General features: G+C 39.7%; 1 protein-coding gene across 2 annotated transcripts in view; it reads left to right on the top strand.

Annotated features, from left to right (window-relative positions):
• Positions 1-1,126: 1,126 nt before the first annotated feature.
• LOC128738397 (ras GTPase-activating protein raskol) overlaps positions 1,127-13,968 on the top strand; it is a 77,710-nt gene continuing 64,868 nt past the window's right edge. The window contains exons 1-2 of one of the 2 annotated variants that reach the window (XM_053833485.1): positions 1,127-1,445; positions 4,241-5,274. In XM_053833485.1, the coding sequence (XP_053689460.1) occupies positions 4,380-5,274 (895 nt within the window). In that variant the 5' untranslated portion in view covers positions 1,127-1,445; positions 4,241-4,379. Of the gene's footprint in view, positions 1,507-4,240; positions 5,275-13,968 lie in introns of both variants that reach the window. The other variant, XM_053833486.1, reaches the window with a different exon arrangement.

Genomic DNA, 13,968 nt, shown 5'->3' with positions numbered 1-13,968 from the left:
CATCGCGATGGAGGAGACCTTTAGATCTTTTGAATGTGAAGCAGCGAGATTGGGACTCCCCATTAACACCACCAAGCGAAATACATTATTACTGCCAGGGAACGGGGAAGTCCGAAGTAAAACAACGAATGGCAGCTGCAAATCGGGTTTTCTACAGTTTACATAGTCCCGTAGTTTGTAAATTTGCACAAAACTGGCGCTCTACAGAGCACTAACCCTCCGGGTGCCCCTTACGAACATGAACCATGGACGCTAAAGGAAGCTGATCAACGAGTGCTTAGGGTTTTTGATTCAAAAATTTTGCGATCTGCACTTAGTGGCAAAATGGAAAATCTTAGAAGCATGAGCCACGAGTTGTATCAAGTATACAAATATGCAAATATAGTGAAGGGAGTACAATACAATGTGGCAGGCTCCTTGCGCTGGGCGTTTGGTCAGAATGCTCAGCGAAAAAGTAGCTAAAACTATTTTCAGTAGAGAACCAGGAAAAGATCATAAGCCTTAGGGCAAACCCTGCACCCTGCATGGAACTAATTATACTCATAATATTACAACAAAATGAGCCAAAATATAAAAAGTTACAGCCATTTGAAAATTATGCAATTTGTTTCCGTATATCCTTTACTGTCTATATTGCAGTATATCAGACGCTTGTAAGATTCGTAATTTAAAAGAAAAAAGGATGATATCTAGCACTTTGGACCGGAAATCGACTATAGACGGTAGTAATAGGCAGCAAAAATATATAATTTGTGATTTATTTTATAAAAGTATTTCATTTGTTTTCTCAAATTTGTTTGAGTCCATTCGCCTATCCATCGGCTTTGCCCTCCTGTTATGGGCTATAGGGGCTACATACTACACTATTCGTCCCGAACGTACACACAAACCATTTCAAAACAAAACAGAAAACCGGTTCTGTCGCCTTTGCTCTTTGAGTTTTCGAGAGAGCAAGCGGAGAGCGAAATGAGACGGTAGGAACCATTTCACTCGCTCATCCGTCGTCCGCCTGCCAGACATGCTGCTAGAGACCAGACTAGTGACAGTCGAGCTGGAGAATGCGTTAGAAGCGTTTCGTCGTGCGTTTTGTTCCGCGTTTGTGTGGCTGCGAGTCACTCGTTTAGCTTTGTGTTAGTTTCAGTTAATTTCTTCTATGCTACGTGTGTAACAGTTGTACAATTATTATCAGTGATTGTTATTATTTTGGCTTGCAGCCTGTGGCTTTCTGCGATGCTAATTCGGAAGCACTGTTTTAAAGTTCGACAAGCTTGTGTTTAATCAGTTCATTGCGATTCTCTACGGTTTTGATGAAACAATCCAACGCGAGTGGCGGTTATCTGTTGTGTGAGTCGACTGGTGAAGAAACAAACGTGTGAAGGAATCCAATTATGTAGTGGCAAGCATAGATTTCTATGTTTGGTCGAAAAGGCCATTATTGAAAAAATGTAATGTGCTAATGAAAAGAAGTATTTTAATGCTTTTACACCAGCAATGGAAGCGCGCAATGTGAGCTAAGAAGTCTAGAGAATACGAGCGAAGCGAAGTATCAAAAGAATTCCAAGCAACTTGTGGATCCGGTTTTTCGTACCAATCAACTATCAGCTCACAGCATCAACAACAACAGCAACAACATCAGCAGCAGCAACTTCTGAGACTCTGGTTACTCGGCTGCTAAAGTTGGCATTGCGTGCGTTGATCACTCTTGGGTTGTTGTTTTTTTTATGGGCTGCACGTCGCATGATGTCTTGTCGACTCCCGATTCCGACATAAGCGATCGTCACTGACTGCCTGGCTGGTGGAGTGGTATGTTCACAAAAGCGAAATCCAAAGCAGCACCAGAACGAAGTGGAAAACACATCTATCTCTGTCGATAGGCTGGCATTCACCGCGTCTTTACGTACTCTAGATCCCTCCTGAACGTTTCCTCCCCCTCGACGAAAGTGGCCTCGGAACGGTTCTTTGCAGGGTACTAATTTTACCTCTTAGTTGTAGCTGGTAGTTGTAAAAAAATTTAATTCTTGAGCATGACGTAGAATGTGTACTTCCATTGATTGTATAAAAGAGTAATGCGATGGGAAAAAGTATATGTAGAAGAAAAAGAAGGTACGGCGCATAAGTAAAAACAACGTTAATGCTTTCGGCGCGCAATTAACGAGGGTACTCCGGTTCTTTGCAACCTCCAAAGCACCGTGTTGTTGTATCCGTTCGAAGGACCTACTTGTAACAAGAGAGATATTGATCGATTATGCCTCATTTTGAAAACCAATTCGTAAAGCATCATGAATTAAAATCATTTTCATGCTTTTGCGAAACACCTTTCTTGGATTTCCATTTTATAGTTCATTTTACGGATCTTGTTGGGTTAAAAGTTCGCTCGCTGCGCTTATCAAAACATCTGCATCTAAATTAGACACATTCTTCATTTGACGCGGCAACTGTGGTATGCGACGACGAGGACGGCAACATCGACATGCCCGTTCCGGCGAAACCCAACCAATTTGAATTGACTGATGTGGTGTGCGAGTATGCATAACTGCGACACACTGGCCCCGGACGCCGTTTGTGGACAACGGGGGAAGAGTGTTATTACCATTGTTAGGAGAAAAAAAAACTCCTTGCATTTGATTCAATGGCGTATAGAGCACCATCGTCACACCATGTGTTAGTTTCATTTTAAGGATCACTTCGGCTGAATGCTATCGAATGATTGCGATCTGGCTTATTTGCATCACTGCGGCGTGCTGTCGCGAGACTGGGGCTTTACGCGTTCGCAGCTGAATGATATGGGTGTAGGTATCAGGACGGGCGTATAGAGAGAGAGAGGAGCTCCGGCGTTCAGTGTCTGCTTCCGTTCGTTAAAAGGTGGTTGCTTGGTCTAGGCAGGAAGGAGGAAGAACCAGACTAGAGGAATACGCTTCTAATTGAGATTGAGTGTACGTTCAGTGAGTGTGGTTCAAATTGTTCAACGAACGAATGCGATTTTATCGATGGAGAGCAGAAATTTGCAAACGAAACTATGTAAACAGCGTGAAGGTGGGGTTTCTGCTACTGAAACCTTATGTGATGGATGTTGTTTTAACAGTGATAGAAACATTCGTTATTATTTGAAGATGGATTTCAACCGTAAACCTCTAAATAAAATAAAACTTCGTATGCTTGTGTATGTTGCTGATGATTAGTCAAAGTCATGGGAACGTCAATTTAAAAACAACAAAACGCTGTTTAATGTCATAAGCTGCTCTTAATTGGCATCTATATAATCTCAAATGACTGAGAACAGAGGATGTTGCTTTTATGCTTCTCACTCGCCGAACCACAATCACACGCGGCATTACTCGACTGAATCCTCCCAATGAATGTGGGGCCGTACAGTGACTCATCTTTCATTTCATCCTAACACATGAAGTTGGAATCCCATTCCAACCGACATGGCGTCACCATTTCCAGCTACCATTTGTGCTCATCAGCAAAAGATTTATGTTCATCAAAATATTCCCTTAGTCATTTGCCATCTAAAATCGATGGCATAGGGACAGAAGTTATCACTTTAAGAAACATAAGTGAGTTTCACGTGTTTAACCTGCTATTTTAACAAAATGCCCTCTGCTAGCGACAGGATCTATGTTCGAAATTAGAATGTTCGTTCTTCTTGGCGCCTTTCTCTTTCTAAATAGTGTTGGTTGCATACGTTTTTTTTTATTTCCAGAATATGTTGTTAGCCAGAAACGTGGTCCCTCTTAAGTGACAAAAGTCGTAAAACAATCGTGCTTATATTGAAACAGGGGTTTCCTTCTTTTACGTGTGTTGTTTCGTTCTCTGGTTATGTTTACCGTGAGTTGAGTGAGTGCATATGCGTCATAGACACGGTCAATTTTGGGTTGTCTCTTTTCCGTCTTTACAATAATGTTTGCCAAAGGTCCCTGTTTGTGGCTTTGTTATTGGATTCGGAATATCAGCACTAAAGTGTCTAAGAACTTGTTTCAGTTAAAGCTTTTTCTAATTATTTTACAATGTTGGTCCCTTTGTTTTCACTTTTATGTTGATCGTTCGCTGAGTTGAGGTTGTTGGTCCCTCGAAAGGGATAATTTGAACCATGTTGCAAGCCAACCATTTGATTTATCGGCAGTGAATCCTGAAGACAAGTGCCTAATGATGCTCGCTCGCATTCTGTAACTTTAGAGCTTTTAATGTCGTGCTTTACAATGCTATATGATCGTGCAACTATCAATTTTGTTTCCAGTGAAAAAGTGAAGTGAACGTAAAATCAAATAAATCAGCGTGATTTGTAACCAATTAGTGCCGTTTATGGGAGAAAATCATCGTACAAAACACCAAAGTTTTAAGTGTAAATGTCCAATAAACGTTAATAGTGCCCAATAATGCTACAAGCAGCCGAAACGTCGTTTGCCTCAACTGAATCGTCTCGGCGACGATCAACATTTTATGTACCCCTGAACTCGGATGCCTCCTGTCACGAACCGAACGGAGATGCTGGTACAGCATCGATGCCGGCTGCGGATGATTTCTCGAAACGATCTTTAGAGCGAATTTACAATCCGGATCTCAGTGCCTGCAGCTTCGACTGGAGCCTAGACGATTCACTGAACTCCTCCAACAACCTGCTGGGAGGCAGCGAAAGGGAAAACAAACTGAAACGATATGGCATTGTTTTAAATGCCAGCGTCAATATCGATGATGATGAGACCACGTGCCATCAGAAGCAAAGCAACACCTCCACGCCGATTCGGTTGCTGAAATCACGTAGCCGTAACAACATTCTCAATCTGCCCGAGAAACCCGGGCTGGTTCCATCGCCAGCGAAGGAAAAGTCGAAAACTTTACCGCAAAATCTGTCGCCCGCCAATACGTTTCCGCCAAAAAGTTCGTTCCTGTTAAAATCAACGCCGAAGATTTCACTCAACTACTCCTCGGATGCCGGTGTTGGCGGTGGCGGCGTCGGTGGAAGCGCGGTCCCTTCTCCTGATCAAACCTCATCGCCATATTCGGCACTCAGTCCGAAGAAGTCATTAAGTTTCATCAGGCGGACGCATTCTACCAAACTGTCCCGAAGCAACTCTCTGCTGAAAAGTCTCACGTCCAAATGTGTGGATCAGAGCGTAGACAATCTCAATCTACTTAAAATAGTCGTTAAAGAGTTAGATTACACACGGCTGGAGAAATTCATACAATCGGGTGAAAAGGCGGATGAAATGATTCGCGATATGTTTCTTCGCTGTAAGGATGACAAAGACGAGGAAAGCGGCGTTCATTCTGGTAAGTAGTCATATTAGTTGTAATTATCATGCAGCAGTCATTCAACCTTGACTTTCATTCGTGAATCAGCGTACGGATCGAAACCGGTCTCTATAGGTAATAAAATTCCAGTCAACCCAAAGTCCGGGTGTTGGCTGGTGTGTTAATCAGCACCACCGGTGAAAGGTTTATTAATCTTTCGCACGCCATTTAACATACACATACGGTACCGGTATTGGTGACGTCACGGATGCCTCCGGAGGTTTACGACACCTAAAACCTACGTAGGAAAGGTGTGCCACTGAACCGAAAGACCACGCTCGAAGTTGTTGATCGAAATTGCTGTGGCTTTTATGCCAAAACGGTATAATAATAAATTTTACTGTTGTGCCAAACTCTGGCACGTTGCATCGCCGCGCCGCCATTCGGGCCCTCAGGCCTGATGTGTGTTTACATTCGTTTGAGCTGACGTTGACCAGCACAACAACAACGGTGTACGCGGTCGGTGTGTACCTACAGCAGCAAAACCGGCTCTCCGGTCTGGGCTCACTCGGGTGTAAAATTGTTTTCTGTTGCCTAGCTGCAGGTTATACGAGTGTAATTGTATCTGCTCGTGTCTCGTCATGCCATGCCATGCCAGCTAGTGCTATCGACTGGAAGACTGGACAGGGTTGGCGTTCATCATAGAAGAAGAAAGGGGGGATTACTTTTGTCATGGAAAATTAGTATTGCTTTACGGCGAAGAGTACTGGAGGCAGTGAGGTTTGAAGGCAACGAACTATAAAGCCTGCTAATGTTTCATCTGCCACGAATTATTTACAATACTTTGTAGTTGGACTTTCTACTTATAAGCTTTTAACAGTATAACATTTTATGTACACTGCAGTTTCCTGGTACATTACTTTTAACCATGGAGGTGCTGAACTTGAACATGAATCAATTTTCTGCTATACCTCCCGGATGATTAAATTACCAAGTCTGACTAGGTATCTAATGTACAAAATTATTCGAAGAATCGTGTTCCATTCATGACTTCCCTTTCCATAACATCTGGTGATTTAACACATACCGATGAGTATGTTAAACAGTAGGCTGTTAATAAAAATTTATGTACGTTATATGTTGTTGAATAACGCAAATAGCCTTCGGAGTTTGGTTTAATTTTGCAATTTGTATTGGATAGCTGCTTTCAATAGTTTAGGAAGGTAAACATTGAATTTAAAACAAGACGATTGGTAGGAAAAAACAAATGTACCCAATACTAATGAATTTTTAGCTCTTTTATCCAAATACTATTTGAAATGAAGTGTAAGGAATTAGCGAAATTAGGTATTTTGACGTAGGACTACGTCTTACGGCAAGGTTTGGGATAGGGTGTCATTCCAAAAAATCGAAAAATGCGAGCGTCACGAAAAAATGAAAGAAAGGCGTTAATAGCTTAGTGGTTTTCAGGTCGATTTTAAATATTTTTACGCCAATCGATCGAAAAATCTTCTACGCATTCCCACCAATAATGAAACTTATTGATTTCAGAGTACGTACTATTGAAAAATAGAAAATAATGAAGCATTGTCCAACTGGAAATCCACACTGCGTGATTGGTTGTAAAATTCTTTATGATGATCTAAACCTATACCAATTTAATATCTGTGCTTGGGAAGTAAGCCAAAACAAGTGACAAAGTTTCCTCGTCTCAACAAGATTTCTTCACACCGTGATTAAGCCTAGACCATTTTGATGTCCTTGCTTGGGAAGTACGCCAGAAAGAGTGACAAAGCCCCCTCGTGCCAACAAATTTCTTACGAACGCGAAACGCGATTAAACCTAATCCAATTTGATGTTTGTGTTAGGAAAGTGTGCCAAAAAAATTACAAAAGTCCATTGTTCCAATAGATTGCAAATTTTTTACGGTGAAACGATTAAACCTAGGTGAATTTTATATCTGTGTTGGAAAAGTGCGCAACAGCTATAGTATTCGGTTTTAATATGATTCTGTATGGATACGCATGTTTGACGTTTTATTGGAAGTGTAGTGAAAAGATGTGCTGTTGATAAAATGGGATTGAATTGGTAAAATCCCTTCAACGTGGGGGAACCATTGGTAATAAAAACAATCTTTAATTTTCGTAAGGTAGCAGGAAAGCAATAGTTTGTGCTCTTGATTTTGTTAAATTGTTTCCAAACGCACATGGAAATAACTCAGAAAACTTTTGAGGATTGAACGTATACAATGTTACTACTTTGATAAATGTTATATACAACGCATGTAGCATGTATATATATATATTCTATACCTATAAAGAAGAATTTCTGTCTGTCTGTCTGTCTGTCTGTCTGTTTTGTGTTCCTTATAGAATCAAAAACTACTGAACCAATCGGCGTGAAAATTTGCATGTAGAGGTTTTTAGGGCCAGGAAAGGTTTTAGTGATGGTTAGAGACCCCACCCCCCCCTAAAAGGGGGGGCTCCCATACAAATGAAACACAAATTTCTGCATAATTCGAGAACTAATTAAGCAAATAGAACCAAATTTGGCATGTGGGTGTTTTCGGTGACAAGAATTTATTCTAGGGTAATTTGAGACCCCTCCCCTCTTTATAAGGGGAATTATAACTCCTCTCTGCTTTAAGAGGGGGGGTTTCCATACCAATTTCCTCATAACTCGAGAACTAATCAAGCAAATGGAACCAAATTTGGCATGTGAAGGTTTTCGAGGGCAAGAAAATTTTCTATGTTGAATTAGGACCCCTCCTCACTTTAAGAGGGGGGGCTCCTGTACAAATGAAATACCAATTTCCTCATAACTCGAGAACTAATCAAGCAAATGGAACCAAATTTGGCATGTGTGTGTTTTTGAAGACAAAATTTTTTTCTATGATGAATTGGGACCCCTCCCCACTTTAAGAGGGGGGGGGGGGCTCCTATACAAACGAAATACAAAATTCCTTATAACTCGAGAGCTAATCCAGCAAATGGAACCAAATTTGGCATGTAGGTGTTTTTGGAGGCAAGAATGTTTTCTATGATGAATAAGAACCTCTCCCCACTTTAGGAGGGGGGGCTCCTATACAAATGAAATACAAATTTCCTCATAACTCGAGAACTAATCAAGCAAATAGAACCAAATTTGGCATGTGGGTGTTTTCGGTGACAAGAATTTATTCTATGGTAAATTGAGACCCCTCCCTCTTTATAAGAGGAATTGTAACTCCTCTCTCCTTTGAGAGGGGGGGCTGCCATACAAATTTCCTCATAACTCGAGAACTAATCAAGCAAATGGAACCAACTTTGGCATGTGAAGGTTTTCGAGGGCAAGAAAATTTTCTACGGTGAATTAGGACCCCTCCCCACTCTAAGAGGGGGGGCTCCTGTACAAATGAAATACAAATTTCCTCCTAACTCGAGAACTAATCAAGCAAATAGAACAACATTTGGCATGTGGGTGTTTTTTTTGGTAACAAGAATTTATTCTATGGTGAATTGAGACCCCTCCCCTCTTTATAAGAGGAATTATAACTCCTCTCCCCTTTAAGAGGGGGGACTTCCATACAAATTTCCTCATAACTCGAGAACTAATCAAGCAAATGCAACCAAATTTGGCATGTGAAGGTTTTCGAGAGCAAGAAAATTTTCTATGGTGAATTAGGACCCCTCCCCACTTTAAGAGGAGGGGCTCCTGTACAAATGAAATACCAATTTCCTCATAACTCGAGAACTAATCAAGCGAATTGAACCAAATTTGGCATGTGTGTGTTTTTGGAGACAATTTTTTTTTCAATGATGAATTGGGACCCCTCCCCACTTTAGGAGGGGGGGTCCTGTACAAACGAGATACAAATTTCCTCATAACTCGAGAACTAATCCAGCAAATGGAACCAAATTTGGCATGTAGGTGTTTTTGGAGGCAAGAATTTTTTCTGTGATGAATTAGGACCTCTTCCCACATTAGGAGGGGGGGCTCCAATACAAATGAAATACAAATTTCCCCATAACTCGAGAACTAATCAAGCAAATGGAACCAACTTTGGCATGTGAAGGTTTTCGAGGGCAAGAAAATTTTCTACGGTGAATTAGGACCCCTCCCCACTCTAAGAGGGAGGGCTCCTGTACAAATGAAATACAAATTTCCTCCTAACTCGAGAACTAATCAAGCAAATAGAACAACATTTGGCATGTGGGTGTTTTTGGAGGCAACCATTTTTCCCATGATGAATTAGGACTTCTTACCTTTTTAGGAGGGGGGGGGCTCCCATTCAAACGAAATACAAATTTGCTCATAACTTTAGAACTAATCAAGTAAATGGAACCAAATTTGGCATGTGAGAGTTTTAGATGGCAGAATTTTTTTTCTGTGGTGTATTACGACCCCTTTCCCTTTTAAGAGGGTGGGCTTCCATACAAATGAAATACAAATTTCCTTATAATTTGAGTACTAATCAAGCAAATGGAACCAAATTTAGCATGTAGGAGATTTTTGAGTCTTGAATTTATTTTATGATAGTTAGAGACCTCTCACCCCTGTGGTAGGGGGATATGGACTCTCATACAAATAAAACAGAAATTTTGGCGAAACTCAAAAACTAATCCAACTCGAGAAATTCGAGACTCTTCCATAAAACATTAATCAATAACAAGACCACAAAAACTATCTATAGTAACACTAGATCATTCAGGACGAGCCGGTCGCGAGTGTTGCCGGTGACCCGCCGTCGGAAGCGCCGCCCACTGGGGGACTTGCAAAACTCGAGAAGTGATAAAGATCATCCGAGATTCATGATTTATGTACAACACAGGTTAATTTGTGGCAATACGAAGTTTGTCGGGTCAGCTAGTATATATATATATATATATATATATATATATATATATATATATATATATATATATATATATATATATATATATATATATATATATATATATATATATATATGGGTTTGTGTACAAGACACGACCGCATATGTTGGTGACGCAGGACTACGTAAGTCTCTTTGTAGTGATAGTAGCATGTATCCATGTTTGTAATCATTCGATGCTTCATGTATATTTGATATATTTAGTATATATATATATATATATATATATATATATATATATATATATATACTAAATATATCAAATATACATGAAGCATCGAATGATTACAAACATGGATACATGCTACTATCACTACAAAGAGACTTACGTAGTCCTGCGTCACCAACATATGCGGTCGTGTCTTGTACACAAACCCTCTGATATTTTTCAATAAGAACAAGAGAGACGAAGCTAAAGCGAATGTGATGTCTAATGCGTCGATTTTGGCTGTTCAAAACGCAATAGCGAAGGTTATCAGATCGACGGTAGATAAAGTTAAATCAGTTGTCCAATATTTTAAGAAGAAAGGCTTTGCGTTATCAGTAATGACTGACATGCAAAAACAACGGGTATATCTCTATTGAAATTTAAACAGGATGTGCCAACTCGTTGGATTTCAACCTATTGAAGGTATTTTATGCTCACCAAAACCCGGTGATATTGACTTTAGCTTTACTAGACTCCAAGCTAGTCTTGGATAGTTTAGAATGGATGGAAATAGTCCACTGTAAAAATGTGTTAAAAATATTCAATGAAGAAATATCTTCTAAATAAACTGTATCGAAAACTTGCGTATTATACAGAATAATGTCAAAAAAAATGGTAACATTCTCAGATAATGTCCTACCATTAAATGTCATTTTACTAAAAAAGAATTGAAAGATGGTTTACAAAAACGGTAAAAGAAAAGCAATTGAGCTAACACCTAAAGCCTAATGTTCTTAGACCTACTGTTGAAAAACGAAGGCGTTTGAGGGCAGAGGGCGAACTTAGGTGTCTTACCAATCCATTGCGCAAATAATGAAGCAATCTTGACCCAAATTTAGCCCTGACAAACCTGTTGTGATGCAAATATTCTCTAATACGAAGAATGTGTTATTTGTTTGACCATGATAACCATAAGAATTGACCTCTCGCTTTGCCTCATTTTATACTGAATATTTTATTTGATACTGGATTACATTTTGTACTGGAGTTGTTCAAAAGAATTGGATCACTTCGATGAGCTGAACAGTTTGGATCCGCTCAACGAACGAACAAACAGACAGATTTGCTGAATGGCTTATGATCAATCAAAAGATTAATTACTTCGAAATGAGAAACTCAAAAGAAAACCATTCCCGAGTTTGCCTATCTGCACAGTCAAGCTAACCAATCAATGGTACAATAATTTCGACAATCTTAGATCATTTTATACAGTGTTACGATGAAAATAATGAACTTATGCAAATGTTCCATGCAAAAGTTGTAACATTATTGTATACAGTTAGTTGGCAATTAAAATAAAAGCTTTCGAAAAGTGACGGTGTACTATTATAGCAAAAATGAATGTACGTAGAAAATGCAGTCTAAATCGAGTTCCAGGAAGTGAACGTCAAGAAACCTCATGAAATCTGCCCGACAAATCATATGAAATAGGCCAAAAGGCAAATTTGCAATAAGCGAACTAAAGTAAAAAAAATATCAAATGATTAGTGAGAAACAACCAAGTTCATCTTATTATTGAAGTCTTGACAGAAAAGGCGCATGCAGGAGCTATCCTAGTTATTTAAAATTTTAGAAGAAAAGCAACGCGAAGAAATTTAGAAACGCGTATAACCAACGTTTATTCTAAAGGACTAAACTAATTTTTAGAACATGTTTGAGTTTTTTTGCTTTTTGGAGAGCTGGATCACTTCTTTGGGCCTTGGAGCTTGCACGAAACAATAGATGTAGCAACATCTTACGTAATTGATAATGACAGCAGCATATAAAAAGCTCCAGCTGGGTTCTTTAAAATCCAGATCATTAAAATCTCATGTGAGTTGTAAATTCCGGTTGATCCTACTTTTGTTTCAAAAATATTTAGTAGATTCAAAAGTGATTAATATTTTGGTTGACATTATATCGAACAGCTCATCGTTTCCCTGTCTCTTTTGGTACCGCAAAATAAAAGATTTATGGAGAATAAAAGAATTTCTACAAATCATTAACAAATCATCTGAAGCAGATGCCGAAGAAAACGAGTTTACGAGAATTTTTATTTTGATGGGTCAATTCTCTTTTTTACGGTACAGGTTCGGTTCAAATTGAAATACCATTAGATTGCATAAGCAAAAGTTTAAATTAACGGGCAAAGCCTGGGTGCTAATTCCGTTATCGAAATTTGACCTGTTTTTATACGACAGACTTTGCAACCAGCTGTGGTTCCCCGGTATTTGTTAACTTTCAAGTATCAGCATCTTTGACTCGAGCAGCATGTTCCTCACAATCATGCAGAAGATTTGTGCCTTGCCCATCTTGTTCGTGTCATCATTTACTTGGTGAGGACGGGAAGGAAAACAGAAGGAATAGGAAGGAATGGATAAGGAATTTGAACAAGCACATAAATACCGTGAGATTTTTGTACCCCCGAGGAGATACTACAATCCTTGGTAACTTATTAATAGTACAACCCCTGGGGGGCATACTCATGATAAATAAGAGCCTATAGCCGAAAACTACAGAACTCAAGACTGGGCATAGTAGAAGGTTCGTATATACACAGCAAAGGACGATACTACTAGCGCCATCTTTTATCTCAAGGGAGTTACTACAGCTTATAAGTGTTAGTGATCGCAAGCATCTGAAAGAATGTATGCGTACTCCGCACATAATAGCAAAGATTCCCGCTTGAAAAACAGTGCAGTAACTGCCCAACGAATAGGATTCCTCCAATTCCAGCTCACGGCAGTAAACACCAGCACCTGTGCGACCTTCGTACAAGGAATTTCCCTTTCCATGTAGCCTGACATCCACTCCTCTCTAGGAGAAAAGACACTTGAGAAAGTCCTATACGGAAAAGTACGGAGCGTTACATCGCTAGGAGCAAGGGCAAACTTGTCCTCAGCAACAATTTGCGACCGCAATCGAGTATGACCAGTGAAACCAGGGAACCGTTTTGGCTACAGACAAGGCTGTTATAGATTATAGATAGATCTTATAGATAGATAATATATATAGATTTTGATGGAAAAATCAACTGGAGCTACAATTCTGTAATATTTTTGTTAGAACCATCTGATCGGTCAGCCTCCAAAAAAACGTTATCAAACGGGCCTTCAATATCCAAAAAAGTTCCTGAGCAAGATTCCGTTCGTGAAAAAGCAACCTCAATTTTATTCACCACATCATGTAATAAAGTGGTTGTGGACTTGCCACTTTGATAAGCATGTTGTGCTGAATGAAGAGGAGCTTCTCCTAAGCTTGTTTCGCGGATGTGGTGGTCAACAATCCACTCCAGTGATTTAAGCAAGAAAGGCGTTAGACTGATTGGTCTAAAACTTGTCAAGCGTCCTCCTTTAGGGATAAACTTAATGGTTATTTCACGCCATTGAGTTGGGATGTACCCAATAGTAATATTACACACAAACATCCTTTTCAGAATGTGTTTGAAGTATTTGAATCCTTCCATCTGTTCCAGGAAACGGCCCACTCAATTGCTTCAGTTGTAACAAGGCTCCGAAAACCCATGAGTCTTAATCACCTAAAACGATTTCTGACCCGTTTCGAACTTCAGGTTCCACACAGCCTGGAAAATGACTATTAAAGAGATATTCCAGGATTTCATTGTCGTTCTTACAGTATCGCCGTTCGAACTTCGAATGTTGTTGTTAACCTG

The sequence above is a fragment of the Sabethes cyaneus genome, chromosome 2, assembly GCF_943734655.1.
Source record: "Sabethes cyaneus chromosome 2, idSabCyanKW18_F2, whole genome shotgun sequence".
NCBI classification, from domain to species: domain Eukaryota; kingdom Metazoa; phylum Arthropoda; class Insecta; order Diptera; family Culicidae; genus Sabethes; species Sabethes cyaneus.
The sequence above is the reverse complement of the archived record's forward strand: the minus strand, read 5'-3'. Positions and strand labels throughout refer to the sequence as shown.